The 25124-nt window shown below is 43.7% G+C and overlaps 2 protein-coding genes across 2 annotated transcripts; both read left to right on the forward strand.

Annotated features, from left to right (window-relative positions):
- The first annotated feature begins 507 nt into the window (after positions 1 to 507).
- eif4a1a (eukaryotic translation initiation factor 4A1A) lies at positions 508 to 10296 on the forward strand. The gene is made up of 11 exons (XM_080543266.1): positions 508 to 531; positions 2014 to 2083; positions 2700 to 2832; positions 3672 to 3811; positions 4730 to 4898; positions 5676 to 5785; positions 6342 to 6485; positions 7282 to 7419; positions 7812 to 7901; positions 8502 to 8581; positions 9096 to 10296. Exons 1-11 carry the CDS (start codon positions 509 to 511, stop codon positions 9238 to 9240), a joined length of 1242 nt encoding a protein of 413 aa, XP_080399392.1. The 5' UTR covers position 508; the 3' UTR covers positions 9241 to 10296.
- Positions 10297 to 19914: 9618 nt separating this feature from the next.
- sox19b (SRY-box transcription factor 19b) lies at positions 19915 to 22868 on the forward strand (the record flags this gene model as incomplete). Its single annotated transcript, XM_080543057.1, has 2 exons — positions 19915 to 20591; positions 22625 to 22868. The coding sequence occupies 2 exons, from the start codon at positions 19915 to 19917 to the stop codon at positions 22866 to 22868; spliced, it is 921 nt and encodes a 306-aa protein (XP_080399183.1).
- Between the last annotated feature and the right edge of the window lie 2256 nt (positions 22869 to 25124).

Raw genomic sequence — 25124 nt, forward strand, 5'->3', positions numbered from 1 at the left:
CACACTGTCCCACACAGGTATGTTCTGTTTCTGTTCAGAGGAACTGTCGCTGTAATTTGCGAAATGACGCCGTTCTGAATGACGGAAGTGACGGGCAGTGCTACAAAAAAAAATCACATACATTTCTGATCCTGGGTCTGTTTAAAATTCCCATTTAGAAACGGTGGCGCTGTATGAATGACCGGAAAGGCAGATCTCGTGTCAGTGTTGCAGCACAATCGAAGTTAGAGGCAAAATACATCCAATGAAATCCGACTTTAAGCCCACATAAGCCAATTGACACAAGCGATGGGAGGGCTCTGCACTTTGTCCCGCCCACTGTAATGGAAATTAAATGCAATTATGCCGACGCCCCTTTTTCAAAATGGTGTATGACTGGAGCCAATGACAGACTGTCATGGGCGGGGTCAACGTTGATTGATCGATCGCTCCTCCAATCAAATCGCAACTTTCCTCATCACGTTGTCGTATATAAAAGGTCTCTCCCACCTTCTCTTCCTTTGTGATAATGTCGGCTGAATATGAAGATAGGTAAGGAACGGGGATTGTTGAATGATGTGTCGCGTACTGTTGATAAATAGTCAGTGAAGTGGAAAAATATTTGTCTTATCATTGTTTAACATTTTATTTCAATTGCTGTTGTGTGAAATCGGTGCTTTTTAAGTGTGATTGACAGTCGGACTAGACGCCAGTAGCACCAGGGCCTCACCCACCGGCTTCTGCGTGGAAAAAACTAAATTGTTCGTTTAACACTGTTAATTAACAACCGTTATATTCATTTAGAACGTTTCGAATTTGAATTGAAATTGATTCTAGAATGTTGGGCCAGAACTCTAGAACGTTATTTAATCAGCGGTGTTGCAATGCCGGTGTCTCCGACAAGCACGTGAGTAACGGACTTCCAGCGCGTTCTCTCTCATTCGGCCTCTGCAGCGTTTTTGCATTTCACTATAATACCCCGACCTGTTTGTCAATGAAGTGGAATTGCATTGCTAGAAATGTCAGATCAGCTTTTTTAATTGTATTCATACACGGGCGTGTGAGGAGGGGGGAGGAATGTGACACGCACATGGTCGTAGTTACCGGTTAGACAATGGTAGGCCTCACGATGGACGCATGTGCGCGTTAACATACGAGGCTTTCTCCATGTCGAGAATCTAATCCTGCGTGTTAAAAAAGGGAATGTCAAGTGTAATAAGGCATCGCTGACTTTGCTATTCGGATAAAAATGGCCTGTATTGTACGCGGGTCCCGTGCATGCGGGCCCTGGCTGACACGTATCACGCTACAGTTAATAATTCACATTCACGCATTAGAGCTGGTCCGAATAATCAATTATGTCTAAACAGAAGTCATTGATTAGCTAGGAGCTTCGTAGATAAACCGATGACCCTGTGAACTAGTCGGTCCGCGGGCCGCCGTGGGAAACGACCATCTTGAATGTGAAATAGAAATGGCGGCCCGGAGAACCACGGGGATTTTTTTCGCCGGAAAATGTCGCCCAGCCCTCCCCCACACCCGGCTTCTGCGTGGAAAAAACGAATTGTTGGCCACTCGTTTACACTGTTAATTAACAACCGTTATACCTCTCATTTAGAACGTTTCGAACGTTGAACTAGAATTGATTCTAGAACTGGAATGTGCCAGACATTCTAGAACGTTATTTAATCAGCGGTGTTGCAACGCCGGCAGAGCGGGGAGGTTAGAACAAAAAAGGCCTCGTCTGGAAATCCCTCTACTTCGGGGCTGTTTCAAAGTCTTTAAATATGAAATTAGAAATGTCCGTAAATATTTTTTAGGATTTAGAAAAACATTTAATATAACACCTGGCGCCCAAAACGTTACTACCACAAATCATAGAAGCCACCATCCCCCCCCAACAGCGTTGGTTTAGCATTTCTTCAATTAGTTCTTTAACGATCCGACATGCATATGTGAAGCTGCCATTGTTATTTGCCTCCTTGGGGAATGTGAATGTAATGTGCTAATTGTCTCTTCTGTCTTTGATTTCAGTCCTCGAGAGTCTCTAAGAGACAGGGGAGACAATGGCCCGGAGGGGATGGAGCCAGATGGCATCATCGAGGTGAGTGGGTTCTGGACCGGATCAGAATTGCTTTTATTACATCGATGTATTGATGTATTGATTGATTGATATAAGGAGTACAGTTCGTGGGTACTGAATATTCCCCAGACCACCGTGTGTGTTTGAGCCAGAGATTCCTCTCCTCCCAGCCTCTATGCTGGTTTAGGACTGAAGGTCTTTGGCAGAGAAACCGATCTGCTTTCCACTGTGACTGGGCTCGTAGTCCCTCCTTGCAACTAATAGCGGTTTACACTCGTTAACATCATTCAGTTTACACTCGTTAACATCAGGTTCAACACAGGAGTACAGGTGTTTAAAAGATGCACCAATTCTCATCCAAAATAAACACTAATGCCATTAAACGCACTCAGAGACGATTGTATTTTAGACTTGATGGAGGGCTTGTGCCAAACTTAAGGGTACTTTTATAATACCTGGGATTATGTTGCTTAGTGTAGTGCCTGTCTATTTTTTTTATTCACCAAGAAGTAATGAGCGAATTATTGGTGTAATTATGTGACTGTCTGCAGTAACATTGTAAAATGAAGCACGACTGTTTCAGATGTGTCTTCTGATGGGCTAACCTGTGTTCCCCCCACCCTGCTTGTCCTCACAGAGCAACTGGACCCAGATCGTGGACAGTTTCGATGAGATGAGCCTGCGTGAGAAATTGCTCAGGGGAATCTATGCCTACGGTTTTGAGAAACCTTCTGCTATCCAGCAGAGGGCCATCCTCCCTTGTATCAAGGGTGAGTAGTGAGTACCTCCGGAAGCATTTATACACCTCTCAGATGAACATACATTCAGGTTACTATACACTATACACCTTTCAGATATACATACAGGTCTTCCAGAAGCTTCAGAGCAACAGTTTTTTTGGTGCACTTGATCAATGTCAAGGAAACCAGCTTGCTTCCTATTAAAAATGGAGACATCCCAGATTAAGGGTTGGGGTTAGGCCCTGATGGCGTTTAGTAGTTTTTTTATGTGTGTCAGGACCTTCTGTATGGTAAGTAATGTCCCCCTGTCACTGGGCAAGGCTGTGTCCTCTAATGGCACAGATCTCATATCTGTCAGGGGAAGAGGGAACACGGCCATGTTCATCCCAGCCATCTCTGTTCAGTGAGGTAAAAGGCTGGTTCATGCTATGGGCACAGATGCAAATCAAATAAATGTTATTAGTATAGCACATTTCTTACAAGATGCAACTCAATGCGCTTCACATACTGACAGCTGCAAGCAGGCAATAGTAAAAGCCTGTACACTGTGTAGCCAGGAAAAGCCCTCTACTCATAGAGCGACTACTACCAGTTTGCCTACCAATGCAGATGCAAGCAAAGATCAGTATAACTAATCTGTTGTGTAGTCTACTGAGTATTAGATGATGGCAGCTGCAATCACTGACATTGACCCTTTGGTTCAGTCTAGGGTGTATGTAAGAATGTATGTTACTGCTCTTGTACAGCTTTCTTCACAAATTGGGCCAAATCTTATTAGGAAGCAAGCTGGCAGTGGTTGGGGGGCAAAATCCCTATGTTTGTTTGTCTGTTGAAGCGCTAACGCTAACAAGACATTTATTTCTCTCCAGGTTTCGATGTGATTGCACAGGCTCAGTCTGGCACGGGCAAGACCGCCACCTTCGCCATCTCCATCCTGCAGCAGATCGACATCGAGATGAAGGAGACCCAGGCGCTGGTCCTGGCCCCAACCCGGGAGCTGGCTCAGCAGGTAGAGACGGAGCTGTTTGTTTGTTTGGATCCACCATTAGGTGGGGTAGTGGTGGTCTAGTGGATAGTGAGTTGGACTTGTGATCGGAAGGTTGTGAGTTCAAATCCCGCCTGAAACCACACCACTACTAGTGTGTCCTTGAGTAAGGCACTTAGCCCTCAGTTACTCCAGGGGGAATGTCCCTGTAATTCGTAATTGTAAGTCGCTTTGGATTAAAAGCGTCTGCTAAAATGGCAAAATTAAAATGAATTAGATGCAGTAGCTATTCTTCCTGGGGTCCTCATACCATACTTTCAAACAATTTTTCATCTTAAACACTTATACAGACAATACACTTCCATAACATACATACATTAGCCCTATTATTTACATTTACATTTTTAGTTGAAGACAACTTAATAACAAAATAAAGAAAAATAATACAGAAAGAAAAGTGGAGACAAAAACATAACTCTCCTTACCCTTGGGATCACAAGTTACCCCTGTTAAAGTTCAGAATAGCTTTATTGCCCTACACTGGGGGCAATTGATCTGGCAGCCTCTACAGGCTCTTTTATAGGCCTGTTTAGAGGCTTGTTAGCTGGGAGGTGAAGACGTAGCAGCCCAGAGGACATGGAGGAACGCTGTCCTAGTCTACATGGGGACCCGCAATTAGTCCACTGTGTCGCCTTCACACACACACCCCCTGTCACTGGGCAAGGCTGTGTCCTCTAATGGCACAGATCTCATATCTGTCAGGGGAAGAGGGAACATGCCCATGTTCATCCCAGCCATCTCTGTTCAGTGAGGTAAAAGGCTGGTTCATGCTATGGGCACAACGTATCAATCAGACAATCGATAATCGATCTTCAAATCTGTCTTACTCCTCCAGTAGTCACATTATCTGATGTCAACTTTCCCCCGTCTCTCCTCCTTCAGATCCAGAAGGTGATCCTGGCCCTGGGGGACTACATGCAAGCGTCCTGCCACGCCTGCATCGGAGGGACCAACGTCCGTAGCGAGGTCCAGAAGCTCCAGGCGGAGGCTCCTCACATAGTGGTGGGGACCCCCGGCCGCGTGTTCGACATGCTCAACCGCAAATACCTGTGTAAGTGATGATGGTTGACGTTAGGTTTGGTGGTCCCTTAAGGTGGATGAAATAAATAGTTTATTATACTAGAGGGAATTTCCACAGCCTCTACATTTACATAGAGGCCAACCAACTACAAGGACTATGGCACTGTTTGTTTCATACTTAATATCTTTGGTCCTTTTGAATAAGTTTGCAGATCAACATGTTCTAACTTATTAAATTGATCAAAACAGTTGATGGCTTAATAGAGAACATATGCAGGAACCTTTCAGCAATGCTAGAGGCTTTGTTAGTTAGTTTGACAGTTGCATAGCTAGTTTTTGGAGTATAAGAGCTGTATAGTGATGATATCCATGCGTGTCAACTGACTCCGGAACCCCCTGAGTGTTCTGGCCGCTGGTCAACGTTCTGTTGGCTGGTGTTCCGGAACACCAGGACTCCGGACCCATGATCAGAACTCACACTGGCTGAATACAGCAGCATTCATTAGATGGACTTTTGACACAACCTATTGTATTTGAGGATGTCATTGTTTCGCTTGTGTTACTAGGCGGGTTGGTTGAGCTGGTTTGTGTTGTATTTCTAATACAGAAATTAGTCCTTCTGATCCTTCTGCTCACACAATTGATATCTTAACGAGGGGTTGGGTAACAAAGGGTTCTGGTCTGTTGAGGACAGACGTCATAAGTCATGTTTTTAAATGCCACCGATGCTACATGATTGTGTATTGATGTTATGCTTATAGTAGTGCTTCCTTGACTGACTGCCCCTTCCCTCCCTCCCATTATACAGCCTCCAAATACATCAAGATGTTTGTGCTCGACGAGGCAGACGAGATGTTGAGCCGAGGGTTCAAAGACCAGATCTATGAGATCTTCCAGAAGTTGGGACCCCAGACGCAGGTATGTGGCAGAATAACGTGTATAGATATATACATGTTTGTAATAATTTCATGTTAAATCTACTCTGACGTTTATTAGCCCCGTCCTGCTAACTCGCCTGCCTATTTCTTAAGTAATTGTAATAAATGGGTGATGTTCCCCAGACCACTGTGTCTGAGCCAGAGATTCCTCTCCTCCCAGCCTGCTGGTGCTGGTTTAGGACTGAAGGTCTTTGGCAGAGAAACCGATCTGCTTTCCACTGTGACTGGGCTCGTAGTCCCTCCTCACGACTTATAGCAGTTTACACTCTTTAACGTCATTCCTGTGGGTGATACTGACTCGCCATCTAAATCAACATTTCTCCCGAGCAGGCTGTAGTGTGTGTAGAAACAAACTCATAACCTTTGGTAATATGTATTATTACACTAGCGGGTATTACTCAACAATGCTGGCTTAAGCATGATGCCAATTTTTATCCTAAACTGCGATTCCAAGTGAAACAGCTGTTCTCGTGAGAACACCCCCTTAATGTCCACACTTTTATTCACCCTGTCACTGTTGTCTTGTGCCTTGCCAGGTGGTGCTGCTGTCTGCCACCATGCCTGCGGACGTGCTGGAGGTCACCAAGAAGTTCATGCGTGAGCCAATTCGCATCCTGGTGAAGAAAGAGGAGCTGACCCTGGAGGGTATCCGTCAGTTCTACATCAATGTGGAGAAGGAGGTGAGGCTCGGTCCAAACTCAACCCAGGCCCTGCTCCCTAACCCCCCACCCTCACCCTAGACACTTGTGTAGATCTGCAAACAATTGGACCTTAAAGCAAAGCTGGGAATTCTACCAGGCCTACTAGAGGGCTTTGTGGTTTAGCTTTGGTCCAGCTTGATGCCTAAGGACCTTGTTGCAACTCTTCTGGTTTCTATAGCACCAATGTCATTAAATCAACCTTGTTAACTCTCAGGTACCATTTAAGTCACTTGGCAGACTCTTTTGTCCAAAGCAAATTAAGAATAAGTACATTTGTCTGACTAACTGAATAAACTATGCGTCTGTCATCATAAGTTAACTAACCCCTTTGATGAGAACAAGTGCCATTGGCATTCAGTGTTGGAAAGGAAGGAAATCGGTTATGCCTGCCATGCTTTAACTGCGATGAAATGAAATGTAGGTGTCAGCATTTTATAGTGAACCAGTAAAAGGGTGCAGCTTTTTATGATGATCCCCATGCGTGTCAACTGATCCCAGAATCCCCTGCGGCTTTTGGTCGCCGGTCAGCGTTTTGTTGGCCGGTGTTCTCTGGGTCGCAGGGCTCTGGGCCGTGATCTTACCATGTCGGTCTGAAAACAAACAGCGCCCTCTGCTGGTCACCTCCTGACAGTGGAACTGAACATGATTTTCAGGAATCCCAAGTGACTGTTCATTTGAAGTGTAGCTTGCTTTCGAAGTCCCATTTGGCACGAATATTAAGTTTCTCCACTAATAACGTTGTGATTGGACCTCTTCCCCTTGTCTATCCTATCAGGAGTGGAAGCTGGACACGCTGTGTGATCTGTACGAGACCCTGACCATCACTCAGGCCGTCATCTTCATCAACACCAGGAGGAAGGTGGACTGGCTGACTGAGAAGATGCACGCCAGGGACTTCACCGTCTCTGCTCTGGTGAGAAGAGTTCCACGCGCCTTCCTTCACACACACACACACACACACACCCCCTGTCACTGGGCAAGGCTGTGTCCTCTAATGGCACAGATCTTATATCTGTCAGGGGAAGAGGGAACACGGCCATGTTCATCCCAGCCATCTCTGTTCAGTGAGGTAAAAGGCTGGTTCATGCTATGGGCACAAACGAAATGCAGGTTAAATCTCGTTAAAAGTCTTTATGCATCAGTAGAAGCAGATGTAGTCTTGCTCTCATTTCTGACGAGTCACAACCACTGATCTGCATGTCAATAGGTGAGATGGTTTCACCTGATGTCTTCAATATTAAAGAATGCCCCCCATCTTTTCTAGCCTGTTCCTTTTAGCTCATGTTTGTGTGTGTTGTGTTCCAGCATGGAGACATGGACCAGAAGGAGAGAGATCTGATCATGAGGGAGTTCCGCTCCGGATCCAGTAGAGTTCTGATTACCACTGACCTGCTGGTAAGAGATGCTAGCTGGGTCAAACGGCTAACGAGACACGGGTGAACAGCCTGACTAGCCTTTTAAAAGTGATTCGTCTTGTAACTTCATTCCGGGATTTAGCAACACTTATTGACTTGGAATTAAAGCGTACATTCAGCTGTACTTTTGAACTTTGAGATGAATGTCACACACACACACACTGTTCACCACCGCCACCCACTCCATATCTGAGCCAGAGATTCCTCTCCTCCCAGCCTGCCGGTGCTGGTTTAGGACTGAAGGTCTTTGGCAGAGAAACCGATCTGCTTTCCACTGTGACTGGGCTCGTAGTCCCTCCTCACGACTTCTAGCGGTTTACAGTCTTGTTAAGTTAACCCTCGCACATCGTCACCCTGTGGGTGGTGACTCACCATCTAAATCAATCACATGTTTCTCCTGAGCGAGCTGTTGTGTGTGTGTGTAGAAACATAGTCTTGACCTTTGGCAATATGCGTTATTACACTAGTGGGTATTGCACAACGGGACTGGCTCGAGCATGATGCCACTCCTTAGCTGAAGTTCTCAACTCGAGACATTTAGTTGTGTAACTGACTGACTGTTCTCCTCTCTGTTCTGCAGGCCAGAGGTATCGATGTCCAGCAGGTGTCGCTGGTCATCAACTATGACCTGCCCACCAACAGGGAGAATTACATCCATAGGTGAGACACAGCAACTACTATCATCCATTTGCATTTCCCAGTGTTTACGTTGCACCATGAGCTGCTGTATATTCATGAGCTACTGAATATTCATTAATATGATTCTAAATGAATGATGAATGTCTGCCAATATGATGAAGTTCCATCCCAACTCTGCCTACTAGCTACTTACTGCAATGAGATGTAAAAGGTGCCAGCAGTTATAGTGACCCAGTACAGGTGTTTTATGATGATCTCCCATGCGTGTCAACTGAATCCCAGAATCCCCTGCGGCTTTTGGTCGCCGGTCGGCGTTTTGTTGGCCGGTGTGCTCTGGGTCGCAGGGCTCTGGGCCGTGATCTTACCATGTCGGTCTGAAAACAAACAGCGCCCTCTGCTGGGCACTCCATTGTAACTGGCTTATGTTTGTTAGAAATCCCCATCAAGTCTGCAAAGACTTGAAGTCTGGTTCCAGAGTGGATAATTAGACATGTAGGCAGCCAATGAACGTCTGTCTGTCTTCCTTCCCCCTCAGGATTGGTCGAGGAGGTCGTTTCGGCAGGAAGGGCGTGGCCATCAACATGGTGACGGAGGAGGATAAGCGTACGCTGCGCGACATCGAGACCTTCTACAACACCACCGTGGAGGAGATGCCCATGAATGTGGCCGACCTGATCTAAAATATTCCGCCCTTCCCGTTCCCACCCAACCCCAACTGTCTCCCTCAGATCTCCCCTCCCTCCCGCCTTCCTTACCCATGTCTCCCTCAGAGCTCCCCTCCCTCCCTCCTTACCCATGGTGTAATCCGATCCTACTCCCCTCTACTCTGGCCTGTTCAATTCTATTTATCTGTAAGATTTTAGTTTTGCTCTTATTGGGCCATATTCCCTACTGTTGCCCAATATGTTGAGTCCATCTGTCCTTGCTGGCCCCCCCCACCCCATCCCTGATATTGGACATTGTTGAGGAAAAACCTACTTCCTGGTTGATGTATCTATCCACATATGCCCAATTGATGACTTTGTGGCATATGGGGAAAGTGTAAATTGGCAGTTGACAGACAGTTCCCCCCCCCTGTTGGGAGGCTGCTGAGGCCTTTATTATCAGCGCGTGTTTGTGTCTAGTTCTGCATTAGCTGCACAACTTCTACGGACCTTTGAAAGTATTATGTACCAGAATAATACTTAACGAGGACTTTGCAATGCATCCAAAATATAAAGAATTGGTATCGTCACTCTAAGGAGGGGGGTTGAGGCCTAGGTGGGCTTCAATAATAAAAACAAAAAAGTTTGTATAGATAAAAAAGCGATCATGAATGAGTATGAAAAAATGTATTCCCTGATCTCTCTGCTGTGCGATTCTGTTTATACTGCTTATCCTGTATGGTCAAAAAAAGTTGTGCCGTAGCATTATGATTTTGTTATGAGACATTGCCATGGTAACCTTTTGGTGAGGCGGGAGGAGGCGTGAGGAGGAGGCGTGAGGTATACGAGGATGTGGAGGAATTAGCCTCTTTTCCTGCACTGTCGCAACTCGTCGTTATTTCTTTCTGTTTATTTTGATTTTCAGAAATATCCGATTTGAAAGGGTGGTGTGTCACTTTTGTAACCTACCTCACCAAAAATCTTGTTGGAGGGGTCTTTACAATGAAAGGACCAAACTGCAAATGATTGAGTATATAGAGATTATACAGTTGTCTTTTTGTTTCTGTTCATGGTTTAAAAAAAAATGCCTGTCATGGGGAGGGGTGGGGGTCGAGGGGTATGTGGGGGGGTTAATGGTCAGTGCTATTTTTTAAATGAATTTATTAAAAAAATGTGATGAATTGTTAACCTTTTTGAGACAGAAGCCATGTATCAACTTTTCTACATTGGATTCTGTATAGTATTTATTTTAATGGTCTTAAATAAAGGTATTTCTCCTTTTTAACAAGTTAACATGGTCTCCTGCATTTATTCATGTTTTCTAACTCACAAACCACACGAATGAATTCGTCAATGACTTACAGTAACTTAAGTTGTCCTGATAATGAGTCGTGTTACCAGACTGCATGTTGGGTCGATGTGTGACATCACCGGCAGGAGGAGACCAGTGTTAACTGAGTTGGCCAAACCAGACAGTGCTGAGATGCTGCTAGCTTTAACTTAACTGCTGCTATAACTTATATATATTATATATAGCTAGCTTTAACTTTGCTATTTCTTCTGATGGTTTCTGTCTCAATTATCTGACCTTTCTCTGCAGTGGTGGGGTTGAATGTGTGTGTGTGTATGTATATATGTTACGGTACATGTGGGAAAATTAGGGTTTGGTTCTCGGGGTAGGGTTAGACATGCCAGCATGTACCAAGTCGACGTAGCACCTAACCCTAGTTTTCCCACATGTACCGTAACATATATATATATATATATATATATATATACTATAGTATACACACACTATGAGGTGGCTTCCAGGACACACAACTTGGATTAATTTAAATTGCACTGACATAGTTTAACATGATCTGACTTTCCTTAGTCTAGAAAATCTCAATTCCAGAAGGAAGATTGGAGTTAATCTAGCTCAAAGTGAGGTTTTAGATTTGACCTAGCCAGAGGTGGGGTTAATTTGGGATAAGTGCAGTTAGGGTTAGTCAACGGCTATGTTGGGGGAATTACCCTTGAACACCACAGAGGGCAACAAGGATGTGCGATCTAGTCCAGATTAAAAGGCTTCATCTGTTTGTTTTTAGAATTCATGCAGACTGTAGTCCAGGTTTTCTTTCACATTGCTTCTTTTGCAGAATCATGGAGATTTTTCTCAGTAATTGTGTGTTTTTATACACAATTAGCTTCAAGGTTTCTTTATTTGATCAATTTCTAAAGTTCTAAAGTTTTCTTTTCACCTCCCTCCATTGTTCAGCCTACTGATAGAAACTGCCTGAATGTGATGTGATCGGATGTTCCAGTGTTCTCCATGACAAACCATCTCAATTTTTGTTCCATCACGATTTTAAAAGCAACTTCACATCGACAGCTGTTAAATCGTCACTTGTTTTAGCCACAGACTCTATAGTCCAGCACTAAAGTCATCCGAAAATATGTGCAGTTTCAGAAAAACACTCTTTACTCTATTCTATTTAAGTAGCATTAGGCCTCGCCCTGATTTAAATTAAACTGTCCGGAAAACTGCCCCATATGTGGTAGAAGCTGTATATTTACCCTAATCCTGAGCACTCAAATCCATGTTGAAGAGTGCACCCTTCAGGGAGGGGTCGGGTAATTGGGATGCAGAATTAATTGGTGTAACTGAACGGCCTTTATATGATTATAGTGATATAGAGATTATAGTGCACTTAAAGTGGACTAAAAGAGTTCAACATCTGGGCTTCAATATCTAGGCACCTGTCGACTACGACATAAGATGCGTTTAATTTAACCTTTATTTTCATAGGAGGTCCCCTACCAGCTGCATGACACTGTAACAGTTATCTTGTTAGAAGCATGGGAACTAAACGTGCATCATCAGATCATCACATCAGATCAGATCATCAGATAATCAATGAACTTCAAAGAGAAATACGTCTGTCTTGTGATTGGATGATAACATCCGGTGGGGTGATTAATTGGAAAGAATGTTGCAGATTTTGGTGACTTTCATCTTTGACATTTATAAAAGTAATTCTATTCATAAAGAAGATTGGTTTCAATGGAAGGGTGGACGAGGTCCACTGTACCTTGATGGTAGACATGATCCGGTAGGGATATCTTTTGATCAGGTCCATACTTGAAGTGGAATGAAAAGGATGCAGGTATGCAACTGATAGATGTTCATTCATTCAGACATACAACATTCTGTAAGAGGCGGTACTCAATCACACCTGTGCCACTGAGTCAGACACCAGTAGGCTAAATGATTCAACTGTTTGTGCATAAAATGAATTTATTCATTCATACTACCTACCCATATATCCATCTCTTACAATACTCTCTAAACTATTTGAGGTATTTATGGAGGTATTTATGGACTACATTGTAGTGTTAATTGCTTACAAATGTGGAAAGTTATACATTTATAATCCTAGAAAGGGCCCTGTATGTAGTCTGTGGCTTCCATAATTTGACAGGTGTAGTTTTATATAATGTCCACTAGAGGTCGTTTGGTTCTGACAGACCAAAAGTTAGGTGTTTCTACTAGTTTAGTGCCACTCTGGGTACCTTCTTGCCTCACTTGCTTCGACAATTTTATCTGCCTTTGTGAGGCATTTCCATTGATGTTGGACAGTCAATGACTCAGGTGATTCACAGACCTGTCAGTTATAGGACTACTGGTATATTACTCACTAGTGTTTTCTTGATTCTCTTCTAGTATCGTAGTGTGGTTAGGCTGTTCGTTTACTGTAGCCTACTCTCTCTCTCTCACCATCCCTTTCCTGATCCCAATAACAGAGGCCCTATTTCAGCCAGCAGGCACCCTTGTTTGACATTCCTTAACACACACAAACACACAGCAAGGGAGCATCCCGTGAGTCTGTGCGAACACACACACAACACACACACCTACACATACACACACACACACACACACACACAGAACACACACACACACAACACACACACATACACACACACACACACACACACACACAGAACACACACACACAACACACACACACACACACACACACACAGATAAACACACCATCCTTCTGTTCCCTACCTATAATTCCCCCCCACTCTCCCAAACTTCTCTCTCTCTCTCTCTCTGTCTCTCTCCCCCTCTCTCTCTCTCTCTCTCTCTCTCTCTCTCTCTCTCTCTCTCTCTCTCTCTCTCTCTCTCTCTCTCTCTCTCTCCATTTCAGCATATCTCTCTTCTCCAACCCCTGGTCCGTGCTCCCCTCCCCGGGCCGTCCGTACCCTATAACATGTTATGTTTTCTGTATGTTATTATTCGTGTTTCAGTGTAGGTGGCCCATCCACCACTTTCACTCTGGCTGTAACCCCCGCCACCACCTCCCTCTCCCCCCTGCTGGCTGCTCGATTGTGGGCCAGGGGATTATGCGAGTGGGAGGCTCGTAAAGGGCCTGCCAAGGTCTTTCTGGCCTGTGACGGATGTCTGGGACTCTGAAGGCAGCATTTACATGAGAAGAGAGCAGGGAGAGGCAGAATAGAGGCCCATTCAATGAGCCTGTCATAGAAGACTGAGGAACAACCCCCCCCCCCCTTCCCTCCTTCCCTCCCTCCCTCCCTCCCTCACTCTCTCCCTCCATCCCTCCCTCACGCTCTCCCTCCATCCCTCTCTCTCTCCCTCCCTCCCTCTCCACAAACCCCTTCTCTTTTCTTCAGCTCTCCTCCTTTCTTTATCTCCCTTTTCCTTCACTTCAACATTCCCCCCATCCTTTTCCCCGTCTTTCTTTCTTTCTTTCTTTCTTTCTGGCCCTCTTAATCTATCTTTTTTTCTCTCTCTCCTCTATTTCTTGATTTCATCCCACTTAATTTCTGTTCATTCAGATTTCCTCTCCTTTCCATCAAGCTATTTTTATTTTCTGTGATTTCCATAAGCATTTGAATCCTCATTATTTGGTCTGCTGCAAATGAGTCCTCTAACACACCCGTGGACACCCTCTGACACTGAAGTAAGTCCTGTGACTTAAGCCTGGCCATGCTACTCAGATTCACATTATTGACTGGCGGACACGTTTGTATATTATTAGGCTATCAGAGGAAAATAACATTTACAACATATAGATATATATTTAAGTTATTAAATGTAATTTTATACCTTTTTAAAAATGTAATTTTACCTCAAACACAATTTTGAAAGATGTATTAATTATTGTACACTCGAAAAGGCCCAGATCACCAAAGGTCTTGTTACAGAAAAAATAGATTACATTAATATAACCTCCATATTATTATATTATAGACTCAAGTTAAGACATGAAAATATAATGTCTGTAGATGTTGTAAGAAACTTCCCACCACAAATCAAATGACTTGCAAACTGCAATAGAGGATTCTCTCTCTTTCCAAGACAACCATGACAACAATAAAATTATTAGGGTTGTTGACACATGATTATCAGACGCTTATCTATCTCAGGTGCGTAATTCTATATTTATTTTATTCCCCAGCCTCCCCAGGTCTCCCTGCGACCCCCCCCCCCTCACCCCCCAGGTGCGACCGAACACTGGACATATTAGTCGTGATGACGTGTGAGAATCGACGCTCGAAAACACGAAATCTTTATTCTAAGCGCCGTTACCCTCCTGTCGCGATGCGCTTTGTCATGGAGGAGAAAGGTGCGGCTAATTTGTCACCAATGCAAATGGACTGAACAGTAGTCGGGGGGTCTACGGTGCTCCAGAGAGGCTCTCTCTCAGGCGACAGGGAACATCAGCCAGGTATCGGTGGTCATTAACAAGTTTAACACCTTTAACACCTTTAACACCTTTAGGACGGTTAGGGTTAGGGTTAACACCTGTATTCAGCCCCGCAGATGCGCCTCCACACGCCCGGGGGCAGAGAGAGCGCTCAGCGCGGAGGTGTGAGAGTAATTACATGTAATGACCCCGAAACTGTCACACCGACGAAAGACAAGAGAGTGAATCATATAACAAACTGTGTGTAATCCCTGAATTAAGGCCCCATCTCTTTTGACAGGCCCTCAATATTTTCTCTGATCATGTCCACGTTTTGTCTTGCCGTAGAAAGTTCCTGATGGTTAGGAGCAGCATCAGAAAGTTCCTGAATAATTTTAGGGCCTTAAGATCAACAACAAGGGTTGAAAAGACAGTAGCCTTAACAAGGATCAAGGAAAGGAAAGGAGTGATATTTATATATTTTTTAAACATCTAAACATAATCAATGACAAGATAAATATCACAAAAGAGAAAGAAACCAGGGGTCGAAGGTCACACCCAGGTCCCAGTATATACCCAGGATATCAGATGTAGCAGCGCTTCTATTACGGAGCACATTTGTACCGCTGTGAACCAAACCCACATTTAAGTGATTAGTGGGTTCTAATTGTAAACATACAGTACAATGGCACAGGTGCTGAGCACAAGGCTATTAGTATTTAGGAAAGGCTGAGGACAAAAGTGAGAGTGCCTCTCTTTTGTGAGCGGGTAGGAATGAAAACCTTGTTGTAACTTGCTGCAGCGGACTTCAACTTTGAAGGACTTGAAAACAGGATTTTACACTGACAAAGAGTGGCCTAGGCAAAGTGGTGGGTGGTGCATATGTGTGTGTGTGTGTGTGTGTGTGTGTGTGTGTGTGTGTGTGTGTGTGTGTGTGTGTGCGTGAAGGGGGGAGAGAGAGGGGGGCGGAGAAACTTCTGTGTATATGTTTGTGTGTGTGTGTGTGTGTGTGCGTGTGTGTGTCAGGCAAAAGTTCTTCTGAGGTTGGTGAGTTGTTATTGAAGAAAAAAAAGAAAAGAAAAAAAAATAGACTCTCTGGGCAAAACTGAATCTAAAAAAGAGGGAATGAGAGGGGAGAGGAGAAAGGGAGGGAGTGTTGGAACAGATTCCAAAGGGGGTTGTCTTGGAAACGGAAACGGCAGAGTGGAGCCCCACAATCCCCGGTTTGATTGGCGTCAGGGCGTTGCTGTCAGTCACAAACAGCCAAAGACTGAACACCTGCACTATACAACACACACACACCCACACACACACACACACACACACCCACACACACACACACACACACACACACACCTGCACTATACAACACACACACACACACACACACACTCATACCATACATGGACACACACACACACACACACCTGCACCATACAAAATAAACATGTTCACACTTACACACAGACACGGTTTACCCACTTGCATCGTACCAACTACACACACATAAACACACTTGTACCACACACACACACACACACACACACACACACACACACACCATAACGCAGCACATATTCTCGCATGGACACACACAACTGCACCATACAAAACACAGACGTTCACACATAAACACCTGCACTGTACCAACTACACACAGAAACATGCCTGCACCCCCCACACACAAACACACACACACACCTGCAGCACACACACACACACACACACACACACACACACACAAGCCCTCACCTGACATACACACCTGACATACAGTACACAGCAGCACTCCATAGGCCCAGGACAAAACATCTCTCACTGTAACACACACAAACATACAGACACACATTCAGACCTGCCCCCTAAAGCCACACAAACCACAAGCAACACACAGAAACAGACACAGAAACAGGGGATAAAGTCTGTCAGTCAGGTGCGAGGTGACGTCCACAGAAACTGTGTGTCTGAGTGGGGGAAGATTCTCTCTCACCTGAACTCTTCCCACGGCCACGGTGGGTCCAACCTGTATCACCACAATGTCACTCTGGGAACTGAACATCATTATTGGCACTTAAAAATGCCATTTGGAGTTGAAGGGCCAGTCATATTACACTGATGAATCTCTAGTGTTTTCAACCAAGAATAGAATTAGAATGTAGAATTTAGAATGTAGAATTTCAACCAAGACACTTCATGAGACCAACAATTTGACATACATATGAGTGTACACATTACTTCAAGCACTTCTGATATGTATGTATATATACGTGTGTGTGTGTGTGTGTGTGTGTGTGTGTGTGTGTGTGTGTGTGTGTGTGTGTGTGTGTGTGTGCAGTATACTTTATGTACTGGTATGTATGTATGTATGTATGTATGTATGTATGTATGTATGTATGTATGTATGTATGTATGTATGTATGTATGTATGTATGTATGTATCAATGTTACTTTTCCTTTATGTACTTGGTCTAATGTTATAGTGTTATAACGTCCTGTCAGTCACTTTGCTTTGTGTTTTTTAATTAATTCGTCATTGTCATTCTTATTTGTCCTTGTATGCAAATGCTTTATGTTAAAGTTTTTCTTGATTGCTTACACCATTTGTATGAAATTGAAGTTACATGTTAACATTTAGTAAAACTAAACAGTTAGTAATTTCATGCAAATTTTAAGCAGCTTTTTGCAAAACAGCTAACATAACTCTCTACACAAAAATCTAGCCAGTAAGTGTTGACTAACAAAACTTAATTGTTTCCTTACAGCATGGCTCTTTCTGCTATTATAGTGAATCTCTACTCCATACATGTACACATTCATTGCTCAACAGTTCAACTAATAATTAGTCTGTAATCACAAGTGAAAGTACTTTACCATTAACAATAGAGTATAGTGTTTTTCTGCTGAGTGACATTCTTGCTGCTTTTCACTTTTGTTTTAAAATGAAAGTTGTCCAACCTGCAATGCATGTTAATGATTACAGCTACTATTTATTGTGTCATTATGAAATTAATGGTGGATTGAACTTTTCATTAGATGACAAAGGATACTGTTTCGATGCACTGATTTGCTTTGACATGACATTCTAATTTTTGAGATGCATTTTGCAACAGAAATGTGGTGTTTTAGCAAATGTGATAACTGTTCAGGAAAACATGTTCACTTTTAACTTTTTTTAAAGTCTTATACTGTTTCAATAAACGTGCTCAAGCAATAGAGAGTCATCTGTCTTCTGTATGGACCCCAGGAAGACTATAGTCAACTTCAGAGAACTATACACCTGTTGGACACTTTACTGGCAAAAACACACTTTCTAAGTAGACACTGAGCATTGCTTACCACTGAAAAAAGCACCACATGAATTCTGACCAGATGTGTGTAACAGGATAGCCTGGTGTGGTTCTCCTGAGTGGATCCACTTGTGTGGATCATGTAGTGGAGTATAACTGCTAAGTGAATATTTTATATACACAGCAAAGACAACAACAGTAAATTGCCCCAAGGCCACCTAAAGTTGTTTGAATTCAATTAAAAAGTAGAATGTTAGTGGCTGTTCTATTTTATCCACGTGATTATCTGTTGATTATCAGTTGATTATCTGTTGAACTTTAGATCGAGCAAATCCGTTTAAATGTGAATCACTCTGAATGCTGTCAGATGTGTATCCTATCCTTTCCAAAGGACTATAGTGTCTGCCAATGATGGAAGTAGTTTAGTATAGTGCAGCATCCCCTCAGTAGGTTTGGGAAACATTGGTCTTAACAAAGCCCTTCCACGGGAGCATAATAAAAGCGCTATTTGGCCAAACCAACAGAGCTTCTCCTCATTCTCATGGACCAGAGTCATTCTGTGCGCCTTTGTGAGCGAATCAATACCGTATAGAGCCGCGGAGAGACTTGCGTCTTCAGAACAATCGCTTGAAGAGGTCAGACGTCTCCAAACGAGCTCGTTCGCAGACAAACAGAGTTGTTCATTCAGATGCTGAAATAAATGTTGTTGTTGTTGTTGTTGCTTCTGGACTGAAATAGGAAACACATCAGATCACATTTATGTGATTTCCAGAGCAACACTGGCAAATCAACTGACACTAACGCGTATTAAAAGTAGGTTATAGCCATAGGGCCTACCCCAAGAAATGATCAGTTCCAACAAAAGTAGCATAAAGGTTGATTTAATACCTTAAACGTGAAGAAATGTGTTGAAATGTCGTTGTGTTGTCATCTGCTTACATGTTGCCCTGGTTCGAAGGACAAGGAAAGTAGGCACTAGGTCAATGGGGTGTCATCGAATGATTAAGGACCGAAATTCACACTTTTAAACGGGGGGTATATTAGAATTATTATTATTCTCATTGCGATACGAACACACTCCCAGTGTCTAGTGCCCCCCCCCCCCCTCATCAACAAGTGCCGCTCCGCTCAGCCCAGATCACCGCACCCCGCCTATAGTGATGCAAATGAGGGAGCGCTCTGCGCTGGGATTGGTCAAGGCTGAGGAGCGCTGTGCGCTGGGATTGGTCAAGGCTGGGGAGCGCTGTGCGCTGGGATTGGTCAAGGCTGGAAGACAATTATCTCTAAAAACCGCAAACGAGTGGAAGGAGGAACTTTCTGTGATCCCGCATCAGATCTGTTGGTGCGCTACAAGTGGCTGTGTGGGACTCTGTGCTGATTGAAGGAGGTTTGGTTTCTTAACTTTTTACGTTTACTTTGAGTGTTACTTTCTCGGCTTGAGGTAATGACCGCTTAATCGCACCGACAACTCATTTAATAAGCTACCCGTGCGTGCGTGCGCGTTTCCACACTGTTTTCGGGTGTTTCTGGTAATTAGTTGATTCGGAACACTTGGTGCGTTCAGCTCCACTTGTTCAGCTGCTGCAGGGAGAACCAGGCCGAAAGTGGCCAGGTACCAGGCGACTGAGGCGAGGACAGAGGCTGAGACGGGTTCTGCTTCACCTGTTGATTTTTTTTACTTTTTGGAAATTTTTGATTTGAACCGAGAAGCGTCTCCTATAGCCATGATGTACAGTATGATGGAACACGAGCTGAAGCCACCCGGCCTGCAGCCTCAGTCGCACCAGACCTCGCAGGGGATGTCCCCGGTACTAAACGGCCAAATGGGGGGCAACTCTCACCCCGGGTCCAAGTCATCCGTGCAGTGCCCGCCCGGCGTGGACCCCATGGACAAGGTCAAGAGGCCCATGAACGCCTTCATGGTGTGGTCCCGGGGCCAGCGGCGCAAGATGGCCCAGGAGAACCCCAAGATGCACAACTCTGAGATCAGCAAGCGGCTCGGCGCGGAGTGGAAGCTGCTCACCGACGCGGAGAAGAGGCCCTTCATCGACGAGGCCAAGCGCCTGCGGGCCGTGCACATGAAGGATTACCCCGACTACAAGTACAAGCCCCGCCGCAAGACCAAGCCCAGCATGCTGAAGAAGGACCAGAACCAGGTGGGCAAGTACCCCCTGTCCGCCGGGAACCTGCTGGCGGCCGCCGCGGCGCAGGGGCAGGGTGGGACCCCCAGGATGGAGAGCTACGGCTGGGGTCCCGCGGGGGGCTACGGGGCCATGCAGGGGGGAGAGGCCCTGGGGGGCTACACGCAGCAGCTCCACCGGTACGACCTGTCCGCCCTCCAGTACCCCCACCCCCAGGCCATGACGGCGGCGCAGACATACATGAACAGCAACTCCTACAGGTGGGTCTTCTGACACTAATTGCATAATCGAAGGAATGTTTTGGTTGAGTTATATATGAGTCATTATATAATTAGGGGTACATTTCATATCAACCAAAAATGTACCCCTAATTATAGAATGACCCATATATATACAGTTAGGGAGTTGTGATAAGATAGATAGTGTTCCGGCTTAATCGTAAAACTCTCGCAGATTCAGTGTTTCCCAGAATTGTACTTTCACTAATGAGGAGATGCGTCTGTTAAATAGATTCTACAATGAAATGAAGTTGGCTGGATTCTTAGGCCTAAAAGGTTATACTTTGCGTGAATGTAGAATGTAACACAATTAATGTAATCAACATCACCTAATGTTAATCCTAATTTGCGTGCCGTGTTTGGTTAATGATGGGATTGGAGTGAGACCAGGTCTACTCTCTCCTCTGTCCTGTACAATCTGCCCATAATGAGACTGATTGTTTAATCCCATTAGAGAGTCACGGGTTTCAGAGGCCTATCTGCAAGCGCAATTATGCAAATAGAATAGCCTCGTTTATATGTTCAAATGGTCAAGACATATACTTTCAATTTAACACCATATTAAACTAATTTATTTCTAATTTTCCATGCAATATGCAACAAATCCGGGTACTCGAATTTCTACAGTAATTTAACAATTCATTTGAGTTTTTTCGTTTAATCAAAATAAAAGCTTTTTTGTAGCAAATTGTAGTTATTCTTGTTAAATAACGAAAATTCACGTTAACAAACACTTAAGCACACAATCAGTCACGTAAGATTGATTACTTTGAGCTAATATTTAGTTGTAATCTGATAAGCCACCAGTTTTACCTGTTAGTTGCCAAACTGGATCTACTTGCCCGTCAGAAATGGAGGTGAATGCCTCACACTCTCCTAGATAGGGTTAGGTTAGGGTTAACCCTCATCAGATCAACTTTGCTCTTTTTACAAATTGTTTATCTATAGGAGATGATAAGCAGATGCTTTTTTTCTTTCTTAAAAATGTACATTGTACAAATGCACATTTCGAAAGCAACATCATTATTGGGTCCAAAGATGACCTCAACTTTAATTGAAAAGTTCCCTCTTCCATAACACACTGTATTTTTGACTACATGTATTTGAAAATATATTGATTGTATTTTATTTACTTATTTACTTTGAGGTGTGTAGCCTATGTATGGGGGAAGCTCTGTGTGGTCCTTTACCCACAATGCTTTGAGGCCCCTCACTAAAAACAACCACTGCTCTTCTCTGGGAAAAGCCAGATATGGCAGCAGTGGGATTTGCTGAGATAAATATAAAGACAAAATATAAACACACAGCGAAATATCTTCCTTGCTGTGCCCAGGTGTATGACAATGTTTTAGTAAAAGTTTTAAAGTTGGGCATGACCAGGGATATCTCCTGTTCACATCGTGGTGTTAGTCATGTTAGTCAGGTTGGTGGCCTAACTTGTTTGGGCTTGCCACCGTGTCCCTCGGTCTGAGGTTTTGTAAACAAGGATTCCATAACCTGTGGCTTTCCCAGCGAGTGACTCACTGTTTGTCATACATCAGTCAGGTCTGCGCCGGGTCCGGGGCGAAACTTTAATTTAGCTAGGTGGAGTTTTCTACTTTTCCATTGGTTCCACCACTGCACCGGTCAAGCTAAACCAAACAGAACTGGTCTTCACCTGTCAAAATCAGTTGTACCCCCCCCCCCTCTCCTGTATGATCATGCAGGTTTAAATGTTTATATTAGATGTCCAGTCTTAGACGTCAGTATGAATCTATGCATTTTTCCTTTTCAAAAACAATATTGCAGTTACATACAAGAGACTCTGTGTGATGTTGACTGAGTACAAAGATAAAGTTAATATTAATCCCCATCAATCCCTATAATCTCGAGTCGTCATTATCTCAAGTCTTGCACTGTAATTAATAATTAATAATTTTAAATAATTTAATTAATTAATAGACTGTCTTCCTTTTACCATGCATGATTTTAGAGTTTGAGATTCTAACGATCTTCTTCCTTTCTGTCCCCGACAGCCCGATGTCTTACAGCAGCAGTCCCCAGCAGTCCAGCCAGGTCATGTCCATGGTGAAGCCAGAGCCGACGCACTCTCCGACGGGTGCACCTAACCACCACCGCGGGCCTTTACAAGGGGACCTGCGGGATATGATCAGCATGTACATCCCCGGGGGGGACACAAGCGACCCCACGGGCCAGAGGGGCTACGCCAGCGTCCAGCAACACTACCTCAGCGGAACCGTCCCCCTCACACACATCTAGGGAGACGGGCAGGACAGGGACTGGGTGTGATGGACAGTACACTACACACACACCTGTCCTGGACCTGAATACTCAAGTCCACAAGCGTGTGCACACGCACACAACCACACACACACACACACACACAACGGTTCTGTGTTGCGTCTTAAAAGCAGTGACTTTATGAAAAGTAAATTTTTCTACCTCTGCATGTTGATTAGAATCCGTCCTCCTATACCGGGCCGCTCGGTCTCTGTGTGGAGACTCCTCCCCCTTCTCTACGAACTATGAAGGACTGAGCGCTGATGGGTGAACATAGACTTTGACCTTGTGATGATGACGACTATGTTTGTTTGTTTGTTTTTTATGTGTACATAATTATTATAATGATTTTTTTTTTTCTTTTAAAAACTCATCATTAACTTCCATTCACAAAATAATCTGGGTCCATGTTGCAACACGTGACCAAGCAGCTCTGAGCGTTCAACACTGTGCCATTGTGCTCTCCGCATTGTCCTGCCTCTCCCATTGGTTGGCTCCTCTCACGGCGATGCTGGGCAATCAGGACCAAACCCAAACCCAGAGGGATGGGTACAATAGAGAGGCCCGTGGGACAACAACACTGGGAACCGGGTCAGCCAATCAACATCCTCCGGCCGGTGACATACAAATCACATGACCTCTGAGGATTCTGATTCTAGAACTGTTTTTCTGTCGCCTGGCCCAACGATGACGGCCCTCGGACGAGCTCGAATAGAACCGCTGCTTGCTAGTCATGTGACTGGAAGAAACGCACAGATAATGACTTGGATGAAGAGTGGTATTTTTTTATAAGTATAACCTCTTGGTGCCTTGCGTTGAGTGAAGTGCTTTTTAGTTTTTTTTATAAAACAAACACAATCCTGTGGGATGACATGGTAAAAGCCTGTTGGACGATCTTAATAGTTCACTGGAATCCAATGGCGGCATATGGCTCTGTTCCAATATGCACAACACCAAACTATTTAGAATGCAAACCAATACATTGCTTCATTCTAGAAGGTTTGTTTATGGATATTGGAACCTACATTCAACCCCCATACAATGCATTTTAGGTTTGTCTAAACTTTAACATCATTTGTTGCTGCAATGGTGTTTGATGTTCCCTGTTATTGTTGGTTAATTAGACAACCATTTGACACCCCTTTTTTGTAAATGTTCTAGAGTTGGGTTACTGGCAGTGTCCCAAGTTTCCCTTGGTTCTGTTCACATCCTCTTTGTGTTCAAGCAGGTGTTTTACTAGTTAATCCTTCTTAGAATACTCCTGTAAACTGAGAATTTTATCAAATGCTGCACTCCATTTCATTGTTTACCATACCTCCAAATCAAGGTCTTGATTTATTTTACAAACTACTGAATTATGTGTTTTTTTTCATAGGCAAACAGGGACTCGGTGTGATGGACAGACAACTGACAAACTTAGAATATGACAATGTTACATCAATGTAAATTAATGCAGTTTGGAAGTCTAGGTTTCCAAAGTTTGTTTTAATTGAATTTAATGAAGCTGTTAAATTCAATTAGAACATCTAGACTTCCAAACTGCATTAATTTCCATTGATGTAACATTGTTATATTCTAAGTTTGTCCGTTGTCTGGTAGAACAATCTGGTTGCTATGCGGTCCTACATTAAATTTTCCTTTAACTAGAATTTGAGTTGGGTTTTCAGTTAATCTAGAACATGTCATGTCTCCTCTCATATAAATTGCCAGCTAACACGACTATGTTGGTTCATTTGTTTATTTTCGCACAGCACCGTCAAACCCCAATTTCATGATTAGGTGCTGCTAAGAGTTTTGTTTGGTATGATGAATTTATTTGGATTACTTTTTTCCAGCGTGGTGGGTGTGTTAGGACAGAAGCAGTGGTAGAGACTCACTAGTTGGTCATGTTCTGACAGTCCCCTAGTATTAAGTAATCCACTAACTTAACACAACTTTGAAAAGGGAATTAGTCACTTACTAATATTATTTTAAGTCCTGAGGGTTTACATGCTGTAATTTATCTGAAAGTAATAAAGGGAACGCATGTGGATGTTTACATTGCAATCAAAGTGTGTAAAAGTTAACTTTTTTTTCTACTGTAAACAATTTGTGTGTTTTTATTTTAGTATGTTAATACTCCTGCTTGTAAATAGTGTGATGTGCATAGTGTATAAAACTCTTTTTACGGCTCTTATACTAAGGGTCTTTTTTTTGTTTTTGTTTTTTTGTTTAAAAAAAAGTCATGTTCATATG

This window comes from Nansenia antarctica, assembly GCF_963989245.1.
Source record: "Nansenia antarctica genome assembly, chromosome: 12".
NCBI classification, from domain to species: domain Eukaryota; kingdom Metazoa; phylum Chordata; class Actinopteri; order Argentiniformes; family Microstomatidae; genus Nansenia; species Nansenia antarctica.

Excerpts from the sequence above, each read along its gene's own strand:
- eif4a1a (XM_080543266.1), top strand. The coding sequence starts at position 509 with ATGTCGGCTGAATATGAAGATAG. Across the intron at positions 2,833-3,671 it reads CATCCTCCCTTGTATCAAGG|GTTTCGATGTGATTGCACAG; the intron begins GTGAGTAGTGAG and ends ATTTCTCTCCAG. Across the intron at positions 8,582-9,095 it reads AGGGAGAATTACATCCATAG|GATTGGTCGAGGAGGTCGTT; the intron begins GTGAGACACAGC and ends CTTCCCCCTCAG.